Source organism: Epinephelus lanceolatus, chromosome 22 (genome assembly GCF_041903045.1).
Source record: "Epinephelus lanceolatus isolate andai-2023 chromosome 22, ASM4190304v1, whole genome shotgun sequence".
Classification (NCBI taxonomy): Eukaryota; Metazoa; Chordata; class Actinopteri; order Perciformes; family Serranidae; genus Epinephelus; species Epinephelus lanceolatus.
Genome location: NC_135755.1, coordinates 20,318,778 through 20,344,365, shown reverse-complemented (window position 1 = coordinate 20,344,365; position 25,588 = coordinate 20,318,778). Strand labels below are relative to the sequence as shown.

At 39.6% G+C, this 25,588-nt stretch overlaps 1 protein-coding gene across 2 annotated transcripts in view; it reads right to left on the bottom strand.

Moving 5' to 3' along the window:
• arhgap36 (Rho GTPase activating protein 36) overlaps window positions 1-25,094 on the bottom strand; it is a 116,172-nt gene extending 91,078 nt beyond the window's left edge. The window contains exon 1 of one of the 2 annotated variants that reach the window (XM_033609772.2): window positions 24,700-25,094. In XM_033609772.2, the coding sequence (XP_033465663.1) occupies window positions 24,700-24,798 (99 nt within the window). In that variant the 5' untranslated portion in view covers window positions 24,799-25,094. Of the gene's footprint in view, window positions 1-16,796; window positions 16,959-24,699 lie in introns of those variants that run through there. The other variant, XM_033609773.2, reaches the window with a different exon arrangement.
• Between the last annotated feature and the right edge of the window lie 494 nt (window positions 25,095-25,588).

The window sequence follows — 25,588 nt, the reverse complement described above, 5'->3', positions numbered from 1 at the left end:
TATTTTGTAGTGTCCTGTTTGTGTTTTCCCAGCAACATTTAAGGCTGCGAACATGGGTGTTTTGTAGCAACCGGTTAGTGCATTTCTATCAGCTTTTCAGGCTTCAATCAGGGTGTTTTAACACTCTAAACATGGGTGTTTTTTAGTGACCTCTCAGTATTTTTCCAGCAACATTTAAGGCTCCAAATGTTGGTGTTTTGTAGCAACCTGTCAGTGTGTTTCTATTGTTTTTTTTAGGCTCCAGACAAGGGTATTTTGTAGTGACCCCTCAGTGTTTTTCCAGTGGCATTTTAGGTAGCAACCCATGAGTAGGGATATACCATAAAAAGCAGTTGCTGTGAAAAAAGAATTTCCTGCATTTCCTGCCAGGATAGTGGCTCAAAAGCAGTTTTTTTTTTACTGAGACATTGCTGCTTTTCCTGCTGGGATTGTGCCCCCAATAGCAGGTATTTCAAGCCAAAATATGATGTTTTTGTAGTCAAAACCAAGTGCTCTTTCTGTCTAAACCTAACTGCGCATTAACCACAGCATTGTTGAAACATTATGTTTCAACATGTCTCCTACATAATATCATCCAAATGTATTGTATCTATGGTTTGCAAAAACATACAATGCCAACATTTTTCTACCAATGAGGCTGTCGAACCTGCAACATCTTTTTTTAATCACTTGGTGGCAACAGAAACACTGGTATATCACTCAGACACACCAAACCCACATCAGAAAACTAGCGTTGATGAAAGCACCTCGAGCCGCCTGAGTCTCAGCTCAAAAGTTGCACATGAACAAACTGCAAAGACTACAGCCAATGGCCAACCAACACACTCTGCAGCTCCCCACCAGCAACAACTTAACTTTGACCGACGGCCGACCACCACCTCAGTGTGTCAGGGCCCTTAAGTTGATGTAGTAAACTACAGCAAACTGATGCGGCAAGCTTGTTAACAAACAGTTGCTTATTTACACATCTAGCAGTGACAGAGCCAAGTTATCATTCAGCCGCCGTGATTCTTGCCACCTCACAAATTTAAGTAATTCAGTTTTCTTTTTAGCTCTGTTTTTGATTTCCACCAACTTCTAAAGAAAATATCAGACACTTTAGCTGCTAAATGCTCCACTCTGTTCACCAGCTAGTTACTAACCATGTCTGTCTGCTGTTTGGTGCTTGGAAGGAAGTGTATGGCAGCTTAATGAGAGATTATTCACTGAAAATAGCTGGCTGTACAACCAAAGCACATATTGCCTCAACTTATACTCCGTACTCCACTTATTGTTTTGCATAAAGGGACTACAACTTGATGCTTTTGAAAAACAAGGCTCAGTTCTATTGACAGTAGTCTGCAGCTGACCATGACCTCTGACCTCCCCAGAGAAGAGGAAAGACACCACCTCTGCAGCCACTTTAAAAGTACCACATTATTTCAACGTCAGCATTTTTCTGGCCTTGAGCCAAAGTGTTGTGATGTTAGATTAAAACCCTGACCAGGACACAAAGCAACTGATTCACCAACAGAGGGTCACAAAGTCAAATGCTAATTTATCATTATCAGGTAAAGATCGAAATTCCACTCTGACTTTTCTTAGAGCAGCAACACAGACATATCTTTCAATGCATTCTCTGCATTTTTACACTTATTTTTAAATCAGATTACAGGAAGAATGTCTGCCTCAATTCAGGATGATTATTGAGAGGTCAAGTATCTGCAAAAAACACACTGAAAAAAACTGTATATACTTGAATTACAATGTACAAGATGTAAACATCAAGTTAAAAAAGCTGAAAATGAACCAGTATGCTGACATGAAACTGAGCCATTAATCAGCAGCATGTTCGTTTGTCCTTCTCTCGTTTTCCCCTCCCAGAGGGCCAAGGAGCGAGAGATGTGATGTAATCACCATCTGCTTTTGTTGCTATACTACATACATTTGTTGTTGTGGAGATGTACTGTAGCATGACAGAGTACAGCAATTCTTTATTTCTGTCAGACAGCATTTCCTCTATGTAAGTTTATAGGAGAAATTCATTTTTAACCTCCTTTGATCCTGTGTGCTTTTCCGAGTTTGTTTTATTTATTACGACAGATATGCACCAGAGAAGTAGGGGAAAGGAAATAAAAGAAGCATGGAGAATAGGGCAAACAAGCAGCCTACTCTTGTATTGTAACAATTTTGCAAGGAAAAATGGTGTTAACCAAATGTAATTCTAACCCTAACCCTAATTCAAAATGCAAAGCAGGTCCTGACTACTGTACTGAAATTTATAGCCATTGAAATACTGATACAAAAATATTGGGTAACACTGTACAATACAGCCTGCACTCACAGTGTAAAGAGGGATTTATACTTGTGTGTCAGCTCTACCCAGAGCCTATGTCATAGCCTACGCACATGGCCAACACTGTTGTGAGCATTTATACTTGTGCCGTAGTGTGTAGTATCACTCTGCAGTTACAACTACAAAACACTAGTCAGTGGCGGGGTTTCTCTAAAGTGCTGTAAAGTGTAGTTGATTCAAAACACACATTAAACATGGCTTGATAGTGATAATTTCAAGCACAAGTACACAAATCAGCTTCACTATAACTCGCAGCATTCACAGACAAACACTTGTCTTTATCTGGACACATTTTCCCCACAGATACAACATGCTAACGTTTTTAGCACAAGCCTATGGCATTTTACATTGTGTAAGTTAGCCTGGCAGCTAGCAGACTTTTCCTCTACTCATATGAAGCCAGGGACAACAGTAACATTTAACAAAGGTAACGTTACAAAATTCGGTTCAAGGTTCAGCGACAAAACAACTGTCTTACACTAAGCATGTTTTCCAAACCATGCTAGCATTATTAGCGCAAGCCCATGGCATTTTACATTGTATAAATTAGCCTACCGACTAGCAGAGATTTCCTCTACCCATATGAAGCCAGGATTAATCACACACAAGACTTAAAGTGCTATTTTGTGGAGGCTTAGTTGTCTCCACAATTTATTGTTTCTTATCTGTGAAATTAAAGTAAATAAAAGTTTCGTTTCTACTGAGGGAAATGGTTTCAGCTTACAAAAAATAACAGGAGGTCTGCGCTGCCGCAACCTGTAGTTACATTTCTGGGGAGATGTACGTCAGGCTACAGTGTAGAGTACGCTTCAATGTGAGGAAGTCTCCATTAATTCACCAAAAAATTGAACATTTAAAAAAAATGAAATAGGACACAAGCATGCAGAGTAATTAGAAAGTGTTCTATATTATCAGGTATCATTGATAACTGAAGTCAAAAATACAAGGGGAAGTGTCACCGTGGTGACAGCACTGACCCTGCCAACCACTGGACATGACCATTCATCTTAGGATGAAAGTGGTGTTGGGATGAGGGCACCATTTGGGGGGCGGGGTGGGATTCCTCTACAGGGAAAAGACAGGAAATATGAAAAATGCCAACCAGAGCTTTGAAAATGGAGCTCTGCTGTCTGGCGTATCCTGTGTCACCCGGTATGTCATGTAATAACTGTCATGTGATATCTTAAATTCATGTAATTCACTTTTTAATCTAGATTTTTTGTTCTTAAACTATTGTATCCTCTTGAGCATATGGCGATTTCCTGCATTTCCCAAACACCTTTAGAGACTACCACAAACTGTAACATCTGCATTAAAGCTATCTGAATACAACACCTCTTCATCCCGTCTCTCAGAGTAAACTCCTGCAAAGTTCCGCTCTTATTCCGCCCTCGTCTTTGACAAGTTGCCTGCTGCTTGTGCAACAACACTAAGTCACATTAAGAAGTGGATTTTTGGCCAGATAACATTAACTTGAAATGACTGAGGCTACAGCAAATCCTCTTAAGACCCAAGGAAACTGCTTACAGCAGAGTTTAGTCAGCACAGCTTGAAGCAAGATTTAAGATCATGTCATACAGTACAGTCATGTCTTTCTGTTTCATTTAATTTTCAAGGTAGCTCAATTGCTAAATTATTACAGTCTAAAACATGACTCCTGCAAAGGACTGTCAGAAACTTTTTTCAGCACTAAAACTTCGTCAGACTTTAGCCTTAAAGCATAGAATGTATTCAAACGTTGAACAGCAGCAGAGTATGCATCACAGCGTACAAATACCAGGGGGCATGGGTTCACAAAATTCACGGTTTGGTTCGATACAGTGGTGTCACGGTACGGTGCATTTTTGATACAGCAAAAAGTGGAAATGACAGAGAAATGTCCTTGATTTTTACATTTTTTCTTTTTTATAATCAAATTTTTTGTTACATTAATTCATTTTTAATGAAAACTAACACCATAAAGTATTATGAGCTATATCTGAGGGACCCAACTGATGGGATGTCTTCTTACCAGCACATAAATTCAGCTGATTATAAAAAAGAAATTTCCATACACTATCTTTAATGAATACAAATTCAACCATAGGTATTTATGAAACCTTTAATATAACCTTTCACATAAAAAACGACTACTTCAAACACCTTTTTACAATATTTATATATATAATATACCATAATGCCCTCTTTAATATCTATTTTATAACATAAATAAATTTCTCCTTCAAACAGCTGTATTTATTCAAGTTTCTCACTAAAAACTACATTTTACAAAATTACCTTGAACACATCATGAGAATCTCATGTTGTGCTGACACTAAACGCAATATGAATTTTTTTTTTCTTGCGAAAGTTTGAACGTTAGAATATTTGGTGCTGACTCACTTCATATGCGCATGAAATTGCGGAATCGATGAATGAAGTTCCGCCATACGTCCTTGGCGTCAGGATCTCAATTCTAATTGGAGTTGCACTACTCGCTAAATTCATGTATTTTACATCATTTGTGTCACGTGGCTTTTTAGACTGATTTGACACAACAGAAAAACATCGGCTACTGACATCTTGCTAACCATACTGCAACAAGCTAGCTCAGCGTAGCTGCCTCCCAGTGTGTAGGATGTTTTGGTTTGGGGGTCAGGGGGGCGGACAACATGTTGCAAGTGCGTTTGTTTGGGCTGCCTTGTTGAGCACAGTGGCACTGAGAACATTACATTGAATACAGTTTAAACTGTATTTTTTACTTTCCAAAAGTAATAGGATAGTTCAATGCATCATTCGGTTCGTAATGCATACCAAACTGAAAGTCTTGCACCGAAAGGTCTATATGAACATGTGTATTGTTACACCCCTAAGAAATACTGTCACAAGTCAAAGTCCGTTCAAAACGAAGTACTTTTACTAAATTCTAATGCTAATACCTTTATACTTTTCTTTGGTAAACTTTTACTTCAAACAGTAATCTCTACAAACAGATTCTCTATATTGTCATGCTCTCTGCTTCTGAAGTAAGCAAGGCTCCTCTGTCTCCATGAACGTGGGTGGAAATCACTACATATGACAAGGAATCTTCGGTTTCTGCACTTTACTCAACTTCAGGTGAGTACTGAACATACAGCCATTTACATCAGTGACGGCAACTCTGCAGGGTTGCGGACTCGAGCTCAGGCACAGAACAGCGAGCTAGCACTGTCCATGCAATGAGCCACGAACACCATTCAACCTTTTCTTACTGACTCCTGTGAAAAGTTGCTATCTTCATACGTAATCTTGTCACGTCAACTAACCAATCAACACGCTACATCTGGCAACAAGGAACACATTTGTAAGGGAAGAGAGGGGGTACAAACTTAACTATTGTGAACTGCCTTACAGTAAGTATGTTGAATCTGTGGGCAACAGGACAAGATTTGGTTTTGGTTTTCATTAGTGGTCCGTTTGTAGCCTGAGTAGTATTAACCAACTACGTCTTGGGATGCAATCTTTGCTTTCCATTAGCTTTTGTTGAATTTATATACAGATATCGGTTTATAGAGATTAGCCGAAGTGACCAGCACATGGAGGAGGAAGTCTTGGATCTGCATATCTGATTGCGACACCGGATCTCCCAAACTTTTGTCCCCAGAGACTTATCATCATCAGACCAAAAGCCGTTTGGTTTCCACATTGCTAACAGTGTTCCAGCGCTGGGGAATTGCTACTAGATGTTTTCCACCACTGGTTTTTAACTCTGTCCTGCTTCATACTCATACAGAAAAATTTACAACAAAACCCAGAATGATGACAATGAGAGTCAGGGGCTTTCTCAAGGACACCTCAGTGTTACTGCTCCCCTGACGAGGCTTGTGACTGAGCTCCCGAAAGCCACATGGCTGTGCTACTGTCAGGATCTCAGGGAGTGTCAGAGACAGCCTGCCGTGTTGGCCGAGGTCTAGAGTGATCCACCAGTTCCAGAAGTCAGTAAATCAGCCAGATGCTGATGCTTGTGGCCAACCAGCAGAGGATCCATCATGAAGTCCTAAACGCTGACAGCACACACATGTACATATACAGGAAGATGGATACGTGCGGACAGACGGAATGACAATGCCTCTCTTTACCTTGCACTGTTTTTCCATGAGTGAGGTAAGAAGACCGAGGGGAAACGCAGAGACGCCAACAATAATATCAAGTAGTTACAGTGTGAAAAAAAAATAAAGTCTGGTTCTCTAATGACTGAATTTCTGACTCACTTCACACAATATAAACACAAAGAGTGAGAGGAGGGAGAAAATAAAAACGGAAAGTATCTTGTCCATGTTTCCACTGTTTGCTTTCCCGCTCCGAGCCTCAGATTTACACGACTAAACACTCGGGGTTAAGAAGTGGGAATCCTGTGGTTTTCCTGTCGTAATTCAAAAAAAAGGTCGTCCCAGGACAGCAGTGATCCGTTCACACAAACACCTACAAACATGCAAATGTGGGTTTAACTAAGCAACCATGTCCTGCATCCACAAACACATGCATGCACACGTTGAAACCACACAGATGTTATCCATCCTCTCTTGAGTCGAGAATGATCAGCTACTGATTAACAAGCTTCCCGACCACATCCCCACCTCTGCACTTTGGTAACTCTGCTCTCATCACTCAGCTTTCATAGCAGCACTGACAGTGTCAGGTGAAAAGTTCAGGTGAAAAAGGAAGTCAAGAAAACAAGTTAGTTAAAAGAATGGAGACAAAGAGGAAGGAGGAGACTCCAAAAGGAGGACAGAAATTAATTAACTAATTAATTCTTTTAAGCTTAAAAGATAAGGTTGGCATCATTCTGTATTTTTGACTGTGGTACAGCCCCAAGCCCATTGCTTCTGATCAAGACATAAATCTTTATAAATACCACTTGTAAATACGGAGATTTCTCTTTTTAGAAAACATTCCTAAACCCGGAGGAACCTGAGCATTTGTCGGAGGCTATTTTCAGTTGCAAATTAATTTGTGGCTCTAGTGAGCAGCAGGACATGTACGTGGGACTCCCAGCTTGTCAGGGGAAGGCAACCTGTGGCTCCACAGGCACATGCAGTTCTTTAGCCCCTCTGCAGTGGCTCCCTTTGGGTTTGACAAAAATATAATTTGGAAATCATTTAAATTTATTCTTAACTTTTAATTTTCATTTATCATTGTTGTAGGCCTAAAGAAACAGTGTGTCTTAAATCACTTACTTCAGTATTAATATTTTGAGTGCACAAGGGCACTAAGTTCGCTCACACTACATAGTATGGGAAAATGCAGCGTACTACTGGTGCACTTATAATGGTCCAAAAGTTGAGTGTGAGATGATGGACACTTCTCACCCTCAGTGGTCACCATCTTATGTTTACGTGACAAACTTCTCAACTTTTGACATGGCGGCTAAAGACAACAAGGAATCTGTTAGCTATACATGCTTTTGGCACCAATTCTGTTGTCGAATATAAGTCGTCAGTAATGTTTGTTGGGTCTGTAATGATTTGGTACCGCAAACAATAATGCAAGTGCAATAAAAGATTTATACCATCAACCAAACTTTTATTTTTATCTGGCATGTTAAAGCTGGCAAGTCAAGCGTCAAACTTTTGCCGACATTCCAAGTTGTTGTTTACGTGCATTATCCGAGTCAGGAACTCATTTTTCCAATTCTTATTGGCTTCACATGACTGCAACATAAGTATAGTATTAAAGTAACTCTGCTCTCCTTCTCCAACTTGAATATTCAACACTCTGTGATGCCCCCGGGGCTACCACTAGCACCTGACCAGTGACAGCAACACAACAACTGACAAAACTGTTTTATTATCTGCCATCTCTTGGCTGGAAAAACAAAATAATTGATAAACCAAAATCTGTGAAATATTAAGCTACTTTTGTTGTAGCTCTGGTGTCAAAATATGCCAAAGTCTTTCCCCTGTCAGGCTGCCATGTTGGAAGGAGGAGGATCACTGCTGTATAACCTCAAAACTAACTTACAGCAAATCACTGTCTTTTCCAAGTGGTGAGAAAATTGTCTCTGGGTAAACACGCTGGAATAATAATGTTTATAAAAACTTAACTTGAGAGCGCTAACCCTTAGAAACCTGGGCAAATTGACTTGATTTCTTTTAAAAATATGGGAGGAAGGCAATGAGCAACAAAAAAAAAAAGACAAAAAACTAGCAAGAAATTAGTAAAAAAGAGAAAATTAAAATCAAGTAAATTAGTGAGAAAAGAGAGAAAAAGAAAGAAAGATAAAACAACTATCAAACAAGAAAAACAAGAAAAAGAATGCCTAAAATTATAATAATTCTGTAGCATAATTTTAAAATGTAATATTTATAGTTAAAATTATAATAAGCCTAATTGAAAATTTTCCCTAGTTTTTTTTTTTTTTTAATAATTTTCTAAAGCCGTTATTATTTTATTTTATTTTATTTTTTTCAATGTCTTACCAAGTTGGTAAATGCCTTTTTTCCCATGGTTTTGAAAGAAATCGCACCAATTTGCTCAAGTCTCAAAGGTTTAAATACTTGCGAAAGGCATCTGAAAGCAGCACAAGAAAAGTGATGTCACTCCAGGTTTCAAAGGGTTAACAATCTGTGCAGAGTAGCTACAGAATATCTTTCACATATTGAGGGCAATGGCAAACACAATATCATTTCCAAGCACACTAATGGCCACCAATACGTAAAAATTAAGGTCTAAATCATGCAAACATTTTAAACTTGCAAGATTAAACACATGCAGCACTCAAAAACAGCTCTGCAGCCACAACTCAGCTAACAGCCCAACGGATACATAATCATGGCAAATTATCATGCAGATATACAGTACAGGCCAAAAGTTTGGACACACCTTCTCATTCAATGCGTTTTCTTTATTTTCATGACTATTTACATTGTAGATTCTCACTGAAGGCATCAAAACTATGAATGAACACATGTGGAGTTATGTACTTAACAAAAAAAGGTGAAATAACTGAAAACATGTTTTATATTCTAGTTTCTTCAAAATAGCCACCCTTTGCTCTGATTACTGCTTTGCACACTCTTGGCATTCTCTCCATGAGCTTCAAGAGGTAGTCACCTGAAATGGTTTCCACTTCACAGGTGTGCCTTATCAGGGTTAATTAGTGGAATTTCTTGCTTTATCAATGGGGTTGGGACCATCAGTTGTGTTGTGCAGAAGTCAGGTTAATACACAGCCGACAGCCCTATTGGACAACTGTTAAAATTCATATTATGGCAAGAACCAATCAGCTAACTAAAGAAAAACGAGTGGCCATCATTACTTTAAGAAATGAAGGTCAGTCAGTCCGGAAAATTGCAAAAACTTTAAATGTGTCCCCAAGTGGAGTCGCAAAAACCATCAAGCGCTACAACGAAACTGGCACACATGAGGACCGACCCAGGAAAGGAAGACCAAGAGTCACCTCTGCTTCTGAGGATAAGTTCATCCGCAAGTTAACAGCAGCTCAGATCAGAGACCAGATGAATGCCACACAGAGTTCTAGCAGCAGACCCATCTCTAGAACAACTGTTAAGAGGAGACTGCGCCAATCAGGCCTTCATGGTCAAATAGCTGCTAGGAAACCACTGCTAAGGAGAGGCAACAAGCAGAAGAGATTTGTTTGGGCCAAGAAACACAAGGAATGGACATTAGACCAGTGGAAATCTGTGCTTTGGTCTGATGAGTCCAAATTTGAGATCTTTGGTTCCAACCGCCGTGTCTTTGTGAGACGCAGAAAAGGTGAACGGATGGATTCCACATGCCTGGTTCCCACTGTGAAGCATGGAGGAGGAGGTGTGATGGTGTGGGGGTGTTTTGCTGGTGACACTGTTGGGGATTTATTCAAAATTGAAGGCACACTGAACCAGCATGGCTACCACAGCATCCTGCAGCGACATGCCATCCCATCCGGTTTGCGTTTAGTTGGACGATCATTTATTTTTCAACAGGACAATGACCCCAAACACACCTCCAGGCTGTGTAAGGGCTATTTGACCAAGAAGGAGAGTGATGGAGTGCTGCGGCAGATGACCTGGCCTCCACAGTCACCGGACCTGAACCCAATCCAGATGGTTTGGGGTGAGCTGGACCGCAGAGTGAAGGCAAAGGGGCCAACAAGTGCTAAACACCTCTGGGAACTCCTTCAAGACTGTTGGAAAACCATTTCAGGTGACTACCTCTTGAAGCTCATGGAGAGAATGCCAAGAGTGTGCAAAGCAGTAATCAGAGCAAAGGGTGGCTATTTTGAAGAAACTAGAATATAAAACATGTTTTCAGTTATTTCACCTTTTTTTGTTAAGTACATAACTCCACATGTGTTCATTCATAGTTTTGATGCCTTCAGTGAGAATCTACAATTTAAATAGTCATGAAAATAAAGAAAACGCATTGAATGAGAAGGTGTGTCCAAACTTTTGGCCTGTACTGTATTCAGCATATTTTTAAGCCAAGAAAGAAACACTTTCTACTTTTTTCTGTCTCCAAACCAGCTGAACATTTATGTTTCACTGCATAAGAAAGAAACTGGTCATGCACTATCTGACAGAGCTAACACCAAAATTATGAGCAAAGTATTTTACTGGACGCTCACATTCAGAGTACATTAACAGTCGCTGGTACTTCATGATCCCAGTAATTCAGAACTCATTTCTGTAGCTGAACCTGCAGCTGGAAGTTCCCACTGTACTCTGGTTATATAACTCTGAGTGAGCACGACTGATGGGAGATTACACACTGTTTATGAGGACACCCTGAAGGCACTGGCACTCACTCCCAAACCACTGCAGCCACACACACATACACGGACGACTGCATACACCAGATGCACAGAAACCTTGAGGGTATCTCCAGAGTGCAGAGTGGAGAGAGTGGATTCATGTTAAAGGTTAAAATAAAAGTACTATTTCTGTGTCTGTCAGCAGTGTGAAATGACGGAAAACCTGCTGAAGATTTTATAACATCATAACTGGAATCATAGCCACAAATTTGAGTGTGAGTCAGTAAATATATGAATCACCATCAGGTTCCTTTTGGACGATATTAAAGTTATATCTTATCTCACACACACACACACACACACACACTTGCTGTCACTATTCATTTATAGCCCTTTTCATGAGAAGCCATGACGTTCTTCTGGATATAACTTTTGATTGACAGCAGCATACAATAAATTCAACCACAGCTTAACTGAAAATCGTCTCTACGTCAGAATCTGTCATTTTTTTCCCGTGTATATTGTGGTTGAGATGGGTGTTTGCTGCTGAACTTGATGTATAGATAAAGCCATTCACAGACTGTCAAAGCCTCATGGGACTTTAACATCTTCATTACAAACAATAATGCTAGCAAAATTAATGCATATATTTTTCTTATTGTCAATAAATCCCATAAAAAGACCAAAACCAAAACTGAATGTATCCGACTGACAAGTATTATTTGATATATCTTCTTCCACTAATGTGCCACAGAGCTCCATTATTGAGCAAACACTAACATCACATCAATGAGCCACGCTGTTGCACTGGGCAACATGTGCCAGAGGATGATTTGCAATCCGAGAGTGTGGTGCTCTGAATAACAGAGCAGAACAGTATTCCAACAGTGCTCCTAATAAACGGTCTCTGGCTGAAAATTCAGATATGATGGAATAAAGGAATCACTACTACCAGTATCTCTCAACATATACGTTGACATTTGGGTGTTGTATCAAGACACACTCGATACGAACCTATCCTTGTAAGTGTGAGGGTAGATGAGCACACAGTGCAACGCTTGCAACTTTGCATCTGGACTTACCCTCATAATTGGTTTGTTTGTATTTCACAGAGTGAAGAGGAGCCAGACACTCATGTAGCTCTGCCCTCTGTGGTCACTGTCAGTGCTACTGGTGTGGTCCACTTCAGCCCTGAGATAATTCTGCTGCATCAAGATGTTGTGAGATAAAACTGTTGAGTGACTTGTGGTTGACTGATGCCTTTGCACTGTTGTTTGGCTGACTCACTGAAGTGCATTAAGACCAGGGGTGTCAAGTCATTTTAGTTTGTTCAAAGAAGTATATTTTAAAAATGCTTAACCATTTACAAAACAGATGACAAACAGCCTTCGATGTCTCCAGAAGGCTAATTGCAATTTTAACAATATCTCTCAGTTTTCCACAGACTACTACTCACTGGCATTTCATGTTCTTTTTTCTGTACATTTACACTCCTGTGTCGTAATCCTGACACCACCACACCAAACTACAGTGAAAGAAAAGAACTCCATTATGGTCAGGGTGAAAAGGCTCTGAAGCAGCATCTTACCTAAAGAAAGCTACTCAGTGTTTAACTTGTTCCTGAAACCTGGCACCTTTAAGCCTTCACATGCATCAGTATTAGTTGTGGAAGGTCATTCAGTGGACTGGATTGGACCCTTTGGCAGGTAGGTTCTGTCCCCTGGGCTGTATGTTTGACACCCCAGATTTAGACTGTCCAAAAAAGTCTCATTCACCTTTGCTCAGACAATACTGAGGTGTGTTAATGACAGCAAAACAATGAAACCATGGCCAGTCAGTGTGAAAAAAAGACTTGTTGAAGGAGTGAATGAAAGTGTTTTTATATACTAGTCCATACCCATTGGTAGCTTTGTCACCTTCTACCTATGCCAGTCCTCAATGTCTATGTGCAGTTTCACATAGATTGACCACGTCAGTGAGTAGAAAAACGTGGGACAGACAGAATGACTGACTGACAGAATGACACACTGACAGTTTCTGTGATTATGTACAGCATACCATACCATGACTTAGTCATACCAAAAATTAGAAAAAAACAAACATTCGGCCACAGGGGGAGCCACAGCGATCAGTCACATTTTTCTGTGCAAGCATTTTTCTGTTGTTATAGCGCCACCCAGTTGCCAATTAGAGTTAAATTTCTCCAGTCACCTTGAGGCGTCCTGTTCTACATATCTACCAAGTTTAGTAAAAATAGATATGGCGGTTAGGCCTAGATAAGAAATTAGCTCTCTAGCGCCCCCATTTTGTTTGATGGGGTCAATAATGGAGGGGTCCCCTCAGATTATGTGTGGTCATATGCCTACAAAATTGCGTGGTGATCGGTGAAACCCCTGAGATGTTATACACCTTTATGTGATGAGCCACGCCCTCCGCAATATTCATTGCCTTATAGAGGCTCAGTTTTAGTAGGTTTTCCAACTTTTGCCAAGAGGGAACTTTAGATATCGGTCCCTAGATTATGTTCACCCAGTTTCATGCAGATCGCTCAAACTTCCTAGGAAGAGATCGATTTTAAGTGTTTTTCAAAAAATTCAAAATGGCGGAAAATCTATATAACTGGAAGTTTTGGGTTCTTGAGGCAAATTTGTTCCTCATGAGGAGAGGCATCTCTGTGCAAAGTTTCATGCCTCTATGACATACGGGGCATGAGATATGCCCATTCAAAGTTTGCAATTTCAATCGGTTGCTATAGCGCCCCCCTTTGGCCAATTGATGTAATATTGCTTCATTCTCATCCTCCCATGACCCTCTACCACTGTGCCAAATTTCACATGGATTGACCAAGTCAGTGAGGAGAAAAACATGGAACAGACACACAGACAGAGTTTTCGTCATTATATAGTACGATATTGTTTAATTGTCTCATCATGCCCAAAAATTTACAGTGTTTGTAGGGCTGGTTTTAAACAACTACGTTTTTATTATTTAATTAATTAGATAAAAAACAAACTGGAATTGTAACAATGGAGCTGTATTCAGATTTTAAATTAATAATTACTTCAATGGGACGTCTTGTAAATTCTAAGCTGATTAATGGTAATTCTGTTGAGTGGCTTTCCATCATTGTTTGAGTTTCACACAATTTAATCTTGTGAGTAGATTGGCCCATGGCTTTGTGTTGCGTACAACTTAATTTATTGAGTTATGGATTAATCGGAGAGATGTAATTTTAATAAATACAATTCTATCAATTGAATTTAGTGTTCATAAATTTAATTTTTACATAAATATTATATTGAAGTTAGTAATAAATAATATATAATATTTGAATTAAGTAAACTGAAGATTTTTTTTAAGTTAATATTACATCAGTTATGTCAAACACTTTGAGTATTGTGAACTTATTCCAGTTTACAGTGTAAGTTTAGAAAGACAGGGTGGAAGTTTACAGAGAGAAAACTTATCACTTTGAAATTAATCACAACTTTACGGAAACATAGGAGAAAAACTTTCCCGTCAGGCAGCCCTTAATATTCACTTAATGCAATATGGGAGATCCAAACAGCATTAATATATTAAATGTCAACATAATCCATTCAACTCTTGCTATTGCAGCTCAATATAAAACCCAAATTTATAATAAAAAAAATGTACAAACTGGGTCCTACCTTAGCAAGACTGACTTTCATTTGAGCACAATGTATTTAAGTCTCTTTCTTTGTTGTTTAAAATTACAACTGAACAGTACAATCTTTCGTGTGTATTTCACTATCTAAGTCAGCAGGAAACTCGAAATGGACTGCAGGTGACACCGGAGAACAGGAGGTGGTGGGATCTGATCCTAAACCAGCACAGACAGGTGTGAAAAACTGAAATGGTCACACCCTCGTGTTTCTTCAACCTGTCATCCTCGAAATCTTCATTTCAGATCAGCTCTGCCCACTTCATGCCTTCAGCTTTATCTCTCCTCTGTCCCTCTCATCACATGTGGTGTTCATTATCGAGCAAAGCATCCAAGATATTAGGCAATATCCTCACCAGCAGTACCAGCACAAGAAATCATTGCACACATATTTCTCCCCCCTCACACACACACTGCTGATTTCTCAACCTACTTCTCTAAGTACAAGCAAAGTACAAGCTGTTCATGCATGTACATTTTGCCAATTATGTCACAAAACAGACAGTAAGTCATACGGAAGCAGATTAAATCAGTCAGAAAGGAGTGTACCAATACAACTCACTGATGCATTTGCACTTCAAAATACTCCTTGCTGCTGTAGTTACACACTCTAAAAAAAGATTTATGGGGTTGGTGGATAATGCTTAAAATAAAGAAGTTATTTTGGAATAAAAAAATTGTTTCATTAAACTGTTTTAGTCAGTTAATAACTTATTTTAGGAAGTTGGTTAAAAGCAAAAGCATTTTTGAATAGGATGGAATTTAATATAAACAAGTTGGAATATCTTAAATAGAATAATTTGACCACTAAATATCAACACAAGTTTTGGATAAATATTAAGTTGGTTCAACTTAATTATTTTGAAGTCAAAGCAAATTATGTTGGTTGTACTTAACTAATAAAGTTTGTCAGATTATCAAAGACTGATAGGATTAACTCAATAAAACCAAAGTTGGAACTACTTAAAAAGTTGCAAGCAAATTGTCTTTTTTAGAGTGTACTTTAAAATACTCCTTGTTGATGCATTTGGAGCTAAATAATTCTCCTTCCTGATGCATTTAGCGATGCACTATCACAAGACTTAGTGACTATTTTAATAGCCTTTTTTATACATTTCAATATATAAAGTTTGGAACTTTTTTGGTTTTAATTGTTTACGTTGCCTTCATTGTTTCACTGCTTCTTTTATTCTGTGTTTATTATTTCCTAGTAGTCCAATTTATTTTAGCTATTTTCGTTTACATTTACATTTGTTTTTATTTTTGTTTAGATCACTGTAATTTTGTGCAAAACAAATATAACTAGAAAAACACTCAGAGTGCAGACCTCCACCAAGTAGGTGATATTCCCTCCCCCTCTGCATCAGATTTTGCAGCCTGCATCACAATTAGGTTATTTGCATCACTATTATTATTAGGTTATATCTATCTTCACCATGGAGACACTGTGGTGTATTTATTTCGTTTTTAGTTTGTACCAACACAGAATATAATGTTTTTTTGTATTGTTCACTTTCTTTTTTTCCAACACAGAACATTAATTTCAACTTTAGAATTACAACAATATTTAGCGAGTAGAACAAGACATGCTTTCTGGCCACCAGATGGTGCTATTTTCACTGTCTTTAGAAATTGGAATTGCTGCTAAGGCTGTCAGACGATATACTTTTTTATTATTTTATCCACTTTGCTTCAACCGATCACCACAAAACTGTACCAATGTCCCTTGTCCCATTAAACACATTTCCTGAAAATTTCAGCAAAATCCATTCATAACTTTTTGAGTTATGTGGCAGAGAAACAGACAAACAGACCAACGCCGGCAAAAACATAACTTCCTTGGCGGAGGTAATTATCAGTATTATTAAGAGAAGATAATTTTGTGTACAGGCTCTTAAAGTCATGCTAAATGTTGTAAGTATAAGCAACAAACTAAGTTATGTAACCACAGACTGGAGTTCAACTTCAAGCCTTGAACCTCAACGATCAGAGCCAATGAACTTGCTAACAGCAAAACATAAACCTCAACAGAGAAAGTCTGATTAAAGCACGTGTAAAACTCTTACCAAGGTAACTTTGCTGTCCAGGGCAGGCATCAAACACCAAACATCAACCACAGGGCGCAATCATCTCAGTCTTTTGCATTTGCACTTCTTTATGGTAGACAGGCAGGAAACATGGTGAGATAGTTGTCACATTAGCTTCCTGTCTTCTTAGCTTGCTTTAATTCAGTCAGGAGAGACAGTTTAGTGATGTAAAAGCTTGTGTTTGTGGCAGAGACAGAACATCTTGGTGGTGGTGGCAGAGAGAAATGTTTGTCTGCAGGTGCAGATCATTGTGGTAAGTGTGATGGTGATTGGCTCAAGTGTGGGTAAGAGGCGGGAGCTGTCGTAGTCATAAAGAGAGTTTTGTTTTTTGGTTTGGTTTGGGGAAGTGCAAAGGAACAGAAATAACAAGAATTTAAAGCAAATAAATAAATAACCACATCTTCACTGACACTGAACTCCTCACCATGGATGCAGAAATCCCTTAAAACCTGGACTAATCAAATCAAAACTATCTGCACACTACTGATGGTAAATGGATGTCTCTTTATGTCTTTTTAAGTGGGTACACAGTAACCACAGCTAGAAAGCATCAAGAACACAAAGAGTTTACTTGACATTTGATCACCTTAAAAAACAACAAGAGCATGAAAACCTACACCATCAACTGAACAAGCCACCGCTTGTGGTGCAGGCGCAGGGGTCAAAGCTGCAGTGTCCAGCACATAAACACAACCAAGACTTACATACTCTGACATTTTAATGAGATTTGTCCACGTCACAGAGCCAAATAAAGTTCCAGACTCAAATCAACAAATCAAAAAGACAAGCAAAAAATATGATTGACCCATACAAGCTGCACGTAACCGTGACAGAGGCGAGAGGAGAGGGGGAGACAGATGGGGGTGACGGTAGAGGGAGAGAAGAAGAGACATGTTCTGCTGAGAGCGAGACAAGCTATGACAGATGGGCAGATGCAGAAATAATAGTTTGAGAGAAAAGCGATGCAGCTGTCTGGTAATGTCTGAGAGGAAGGAAAAATACAGAGAGAGCCATAACCGAGTGGTGCTCTGAAGCAGACCCCTTACAAAACACTACCATGGTTTTATATTGATAATGGGTGGAATTTTCAGTTTTACCATGGTACTGGCAATGGTGCTGTCCATGGCACAAAAATGTGTTGCCATGGCATAATTCTACATGGCACAGTGATACATAGCACTTAACTGGAGTGCTGTGAGAATAGAAAGATGGTATAGACATCTGGTACAACACACAGCAACTTACATAAGCATGTATACAACAAAATACGGTATAATTTCAAATGAACATGATTTATGGCTGAGCAGAGGTACGTTTTTCTGCAAAAAATGACAAACATTTCCTAGTTCCAGCTTCAGGCTGTGCAAGATTAAACTGCATATCTTTAGATTTGTTGCGGCTCAGATGACACAGGACATTTTAAGATGTCACCAAAAGGTCCAGGAAACTGTGTGGTAGGAATTTCTTACTATTTTCAGATATGGTATAAATGAGATGATTAGTAAGGTGGTTAAGAAAATAACCATCAGATTGATTCATAGTAAAAACTAGAAAAGTGTACTCAGTAGAGTACAGTGCACTGTAGGGCTGCAACTAACCACTATTTCTTCGATTAGTCAGCTAATCATTTTATTGAAAAATGCGCTAAACTGTTGAAAAATGTCGGTCAGTCTCTCACAAACCCCAAAATTATGTCATCTAATGTCTTGTTTCATACTCACGCCAAAGGGTTTTAGTTCATTGTCATGGGAGAGTGTGTAAAGCTGCCAATATCTGAACATAAGAAGCTGCAGTAAGAGTATTTTGGGGTACTTTTACAGTACTTTGCTATGCTATGACTCAAACCGATTACTCGACTACTAAAATAGTCACCGATTATTCTAATAGTCGATTAGTCATCGATTAGTCGACTAATTGTTGCAGCCCTAGTGCACTGCCAGGCCCTGCAACAACCAGCCTTCACGGCGTCCTTCCAGTGAAGATGGCAGTAAGGATAACAAAAAATGGGGATTTATTCATCTCACATCATGCCTAATTTTAGTGGATATTTATATATCGAGTATGGAATTAAACTGCAGATCAAAATGAGACCAAATTGTTCTATAGATGTCAACTTCTGAGCCAAACCACCATCCCCTGGAAAATGTTATTATTAAGTTTTCATGCTTTATTGTTAAGCAGCTGCACAAAAGACTTAGCATTGAGAGGTTTTCACTTCCATCCTGCCCACTCTGGTGTAACACCATTCTTTCAGCCGAAGGAAACACTTTAAGTGATAAATCATGGCAGAGACTTGGCATCACTACAGCTGGACATATATTTAGTGAAAAAATGTCCCATTTCAACAACTTAAAAATCAGTTTGGCCTCTTGGACTCTGACTTTTTCACATATGCTCAGTTGGCTTCTATTTTGAATAAGAAATGTGACGAGGAAGCAGTTCCTGCCTCATGTCCAGAGTGGGATCAGCTTCTAAAGAAGGCAACCCTGGAAGAGGTGTGGTCTCAGATATCTATAAATTAATATCTATAGCTGCCCCTATGCATAGAAAGACCTCGGGATGCTGTCTGTACACTTTTAAAACAGTAGCCTCTAGTTTAAAAGGCTAGTATAGAATGTATGTATGAGATCCAGTGTATGTTTCTAACTCTAACCCACAAACATCTTTTGTTTTTGATTACTGTTTGCTTTGTACTGTTTTGTTCTGTCTTGTTTATTTTCTATTCTTGTGTTAAATATGTAAACTATGTGTTAAATGTAAAACTCCTAATGACAGAAAAAACTTCTGAGCCACGATGAAGGTCAAAATGTGTCCTCGAACAGACAATGGCTTGCTGTTTTTAGTCAAGCTGATTCTGGAAAACTTGCGGCCCCTGCCAGTTGATTATGAGGAGTGAGGAGTCAGCAGACAATCACGGAATAAAACAGTCAATAAAATATGTTTCTCAACAACTGTGAATCACTGCTACCATGAGGGATCCTTCAGCATAGTCATAAATGTGCATTCAAAATATTAGGCTGATTGGTCCAGTAGTATGTGAGATTAGCCGCAGACAGACAGATTACGCTTACGCCTGTGGGGCATAATAATCAGTTATTTTGCTGGCTTCAATGCACATAATAGAATTATATGTACTCAAACCCTTGAGGTCAAGTCCATGTCAACTAACAAGTCTTCTTAATAAATTGTAAGTCAGTTGCAAGTCTTTCAGGTCCATGAATACTGACCATTAAAATGACATGACAGCTTAACAGCAGAAGTCTCAACACGAGTTAATTCTTCAGAGAGTCAAGTCTGAAATAAGTCAAATTGCACAAATTCCAAGTCCAAGTCAAGTCAGGTATTAAGTCTTGTAAAAGCCAGTCCAATTAAGTGGAGTCACGAGTACTGATAAGCAAATTTTAAGCTCAGTGCCCAGTAGTTAGATATACAAGGCCTGGTTTGCAATGTGGTCTTTATCTTTAATCTTTTGTGGTTCTTAAAAGGTCAAAACTCGAAATTAATTGTGGTTTCAGTAAGTCAAGTTGCAGCAGCTAAAGACAAAACAGGTTTCATGTCCTCATTCCTGTGACTTAGGTTTGACTCAAGTGCAAGTGTTCTTCTTCGTCTCAAATTGAAAACCAAGGGCCTCTCTTCCACAGTCATACAAATTAAATGCAGAAGAAGCAGAGTCACAAAGTCTGTAGCAACAATAGCAAAAACTAAACTGCACTGCACGCAAAGTTTATGTTTTCTATTGAGGAGAGGGCACTAGTAGATTTGCGAAATGAAGAACTGAAACAAACACTGCCTAGACAGGTTGAAGAAATTCATAACTAACCATTAAAGCAAAAACAAAACTCTTCCAAACAGCCGCAATGAGGGAATACAGTAGTGCAGCCAAGCTTCATTAAAATGGGGATCTTCTGAATCTCCACACTGACTCACTATTTTCATTTATGACGAAAATCATTTTGGCAACCCTCAGTGTTACGGTTCTGGTCCATATTCAGTATGAAAGAAAGCACATCCCAATGTATCATGACACCCCTATCATACAACACTTAAACTCAGAGCTCAGCTCTCAGCCTGCTGGACAGAATGTAACTGAACTCAGGTCATTTAGTGTGGTGTGTGTGTCTGTGATGTTTTACTTTCTCTGCAAAGCTCAGATAGTTCACACATTTCTGTCAGCCATCCCCACCAGTGCATGAGGTGTTAACAACGCTGAACCTTTTAAATATCAGCTAACTGCCGTCACTGCTGAACTTTTACAGCTGAACACACTGTATAATGTCTTTACACCAAGACAGTAGACCTACAACAGACCATAGTTCTGTCTCTTTAGCCCCTTTGGAGTTATTTTCATGCTTTTAAACCTGTATTAGTTGCTGTTTTGGCCAATTTGGGGCAATGCAACAAGCTTTTAGCACAACACTGACAAAATATTATCTCATAAAGTTGATACGGCAAACATCGTAGCAATTAGCTGCTTATTTACACATCCAGTTTTTTTGTTTCTGGCTACCTGATGAATGTATGTATGTTTTTAGCTCTGTTTTTGGTCTCCACCAACCCCTGAAAGAAAAATCTGCCTCTTTAGCTGCTAAATGCTCCACTTTGTTCACCAGCTAGTCATTAACCGTGTCCGCTTTTTAGCTAAAAATATTTGCCCACTACTATGAGGCAAATGAGAGCAGTGACAGACAACCATAAGAGTAAAGCTACATGGTTTTAAAACCAAAACAATGAGCTGAAAGACACTAAAACGTTTAGTAAAGCTGATACAGAATCTGATGATTATTCTGAGTGGGTTCATCATATGAGTGGCACATTTTTGTTACACATACTCATTTGATCCATTGTTAATATAAGAATATAAGAAGAAGAATATAGAATATAAGAAATAGGCAGTTTAACTTTGGCATCACTGGGAATAGATTTTGAGCATATTTATTCAAGTGAACAGTGAGAAAGCTAGACTTCTGCACATCCTTTTATCTCTGTTTTCAGGCTCTAGAAATCTAGCCTTTGAGGGGACACTATGGTCAATCAGAGGTCATTGCAGATAGAGAGCATTGCCATTGGCTGTTCTACAAATGTAGATGTGTGTGCACATCTCTTTGGTGAAAGTCTGATTTAATGGCAGAGAGACTTGCAGAGAAAGCTGCTATTCCAGCATTGGCAGCAACTGCCTAAACTGCAAAGAAACCCCAAAAAGAAAGGCCAACCCTGTCTCACTCCTAAGTCTGCGAAATCTGATGCTTGGTCAGTGACTTCCGGTGTCAGGCACCGACAAAAAAAGCCATCCTTTCATGTTGGCATGATACACTGCCAGGTGGCGTGATTGTTTAACAGCGACCACAAGCATTATGGGAAACGGGTAACAACGAAACCTAAGGCGGCAGAAGTCTGAGTACGGCAGATGGGAGAGGCGGTGGACGGGTCCAACAACCACTGACTTTCACCCGAGAGGCCAGTGTTCGCTTCCATAAGATTGTTAGGCCAAATCCTGTTATTTTTATCAAAACCCAACTACGTGCATTTGCAGGCTACATGTAACCACTTGCGTTTGTTGTTGAAGGAAAAAAACATCAATTCATGGTGTAATGCACTTATTTTGAAAGAGACTGTATGCAAACGGTAAATTTCCTGTGAAAACAGAGGTGTATTTTAAAAACAGGCAGAACTTGACACAGCAACCCAGAACGTCAACAACCAACCCACCAAGGGTACCTTGCATGTCGTATCTCGACATGGAAAGTCCATGACCAAACGTCGATATGTGACGAGGTCGGAGTGAGAATGTGTTGGAAAGACGGACTTATCAAAAAGAGAGTCTAAAAGTGTCTGACAATAAGCGAAACAAAGCATGTATCAATATCGGTGACATGTTTCAGACATGGAGAGAAAATGTTGCTAATAGTTTGGCCATCTGCTAACCGGAGCCAAAGACTCACAGCTGTGACTTAATGTTCACGTTTCTGTACATGAACATTAGCTAGAGCCTCAATCAGTGTGTCTTCTGCTTCAGTCCCCGCTACAGACAACCTCACTGGATGAAGAGCGGGCAGCAGTTTCGGAATCAGACCCCTAGTCAGCAGCTGCAGCAACCTTAATCCAAATAGCGCAAGCCCCAGCTCCAGGGGATCGGACAGCACCAACTCCCTAAAAGATCAGCAAACTTTCTGTTGCTGCTGTTACACAGGTTAAACCCGGTGCTGCTGCTGGCCACTGGCCCACTGTGATTGGAGCCTCTACAGCTGCTGACTGAAGATTTGCTCCTGAGCTGCTGCCTGCTCTCCTCCCAGGGAAGCAGGAGTGAGAAGAGACTGTGAGGTGGTGAATAAGACAGGTGCAACTGTACACTGAAATAGAATTAAATAAATCAATGTATGGGAAACAAGGGTTTACTGTATGAAGTGTGTGCATATGTCTGTGGTCATCTGATGGGAAGGGCTTTATCCAGGCCTAATCCAGCTTTTATGCATCTTCAGAGTGATTTTGAATCTCATTCTGCGTTGCTATATTAAGTTTCCCTTAGAAAAAACAACATACTGCAGTGCCATTAATAATGTTATTCTTCACTCAGTCAGCGCACATTACAGTGAGGTCTAACAGGCTACAGGATAAATGCAATGTTGATTATCAGCAATAATTTATCTTACTTAAGAACTACACAGAGGAAAGGCTCATAGGAAGCAGCATAAAAACATCACGCAGCACTTCAGTTGTAATTAGTACAGATTTAGACCATTAGTTTGGAATACCTGGAAAGAAATGATCAAGATAAATCATCTGCACAAGTGGAGAGATCTATCATCTAACATAGGCGTCTACAGCACGTCAAACACCACACATAGTTTAACATAAAGATGTTTCCCATTAAAACAACATCATCAAATTGCCCAGTGATAATTACATATGCAGATGATGCTCCCTCACTGCAGCTTCAGATTACCCTTCCATACTGGAGGCATAAAGATACTGACGAGGGAAAGGGGAAGAATTACAAGCTTCAGGAAATTTACTCCAGGTTTCCATGCAACCACAAAACACTCGGCACTTCCTTCTTTCTTTGTATTTGTGAGCGAGGTAATCCTAATATTTTCCTCTCGCGTGCAATCACCATTTATTACCGTTATAGCGAACCAAAAGGAACACAGCTGCCTTGTTTCTTTTCTGTCTCGTGTATCAGAATCTAAAAACATATTTCCACAAGTTTGGTGGACAGATAGGCAGTGAGCCAAGGAACAACTCATTGGATTTCTGGAAGTTTTTACCCACAACTATGAAACTAACAGAGGTGGAGCCTTGATTTCCAATTCCAAAGGGGGGGATTTACAATATTAGCACGCCAAGGAAGAAGTGATTTGACTTTTTAATTTCACAGGAATTATGTGTTCGGGTGGAACGGCAAAGCTGGAGAATGGTTCATAGGAATGATTCAGGATTACAGCTGAGTTTAATGGCAGCGCAATAAAAGGACGGATGATAAAATGAGTACAGGACACGTGGGACTGATAAACAGAGACCTTTAAATCACAAGAATCACACTGGCATATAATCTTAGGCGTTAAGTAATGTTAAATTTACACTTTCTAGAAGACTGAGATGGATTTTAAAAAGTTTCCACTCTTTGACAAAAAACAGGTACCTGCTCTCACCACCCATTTGGTTTCCAAAAATCAACCAATTTCAGCAGGAAGAGCCTTAATCTTTTTCATTACACAGCATTATTTCAAAGCCTGTCAGCAAATTCCACATAAAATAGGAGAAATGGAGATGGTGGCATTGCACGGCAACCAAAAACACCAGGCAAACACACATGCACGCACATGCAGAGCCGTAAACACACACACACACACACACACACACATAAGCAGACACAATTGTTACCCACCACATAGTAGAAATGCATGTCTGGTCGCAGAGGTCGGTCTTCTATGTGCACAGCTGGAGGTGAAGGAGGAGATGGTGTCGGTCCATCCAGCAGGAGCATCAGTCAGGAGTGTGTGTGTGTGTGTGTGTGTGTGTGTGTGTGTGTGTCCCTCAAAGGTACTCCAAATAATCAGGATGTTTAAAAAAGCCTTCTCCTTCTCTGACTTTTTCTCCTCCTTCTGCTGCCTTCTTTCTTTTCTATATTGCTACTGTCTCTTTACTCCTTCTTCTTCTCCCCTGCACTTGCTGTTACTCCTCCCCTCTTCCTCCTCCCCACATGACTTCAGCCCCTCATCCCTCCCTTTTTCTGTTATGGTTCCACTTCCTCTCTTTTTTCCCCTTCCAGTTGCAATTTCATCTCCCAGTCCCCCCCCAACCCCTCCTTGGCTTTGTAAAAACAAAAAAAAAAAAACCTTTTTCTTTCCCCTTCTTCTTCTTTGGTGTCTATTTTTTTCTTCTCTTTGTGTTTTAAAATTTGAGAAACATCTTTTAATTAGAGACACCGCATGAGGAGTTAATTTCCCCTCTCACTCTTTCTGTCTCGTTCTGTCTCACTGTGTTGATTGCAGATTGCTGTCAGTACTTCCTGTGCGAGCTGCGGCGACCACTGTGCGTGTGTGTGTGTATGTGCCTATATGTGTGTGTGTGTGTGTGTGTGTGTGTGAGTCATAGATAACATGGCATGCTCTCCACTGTCAGAAACAGGAAGAGTGGAGCTTGGTAGTTTGGCCCTGATGAGAGGACCTTCCCCCGTGTGTGTGTGTGTGTGTGTGTGTGCGTGTGTGTGTGTCTGTGTGTGTGTGTGTAAGCTGGTTCAGCAGAGTAATTACTGTAACAGCTTCAAAATAAAA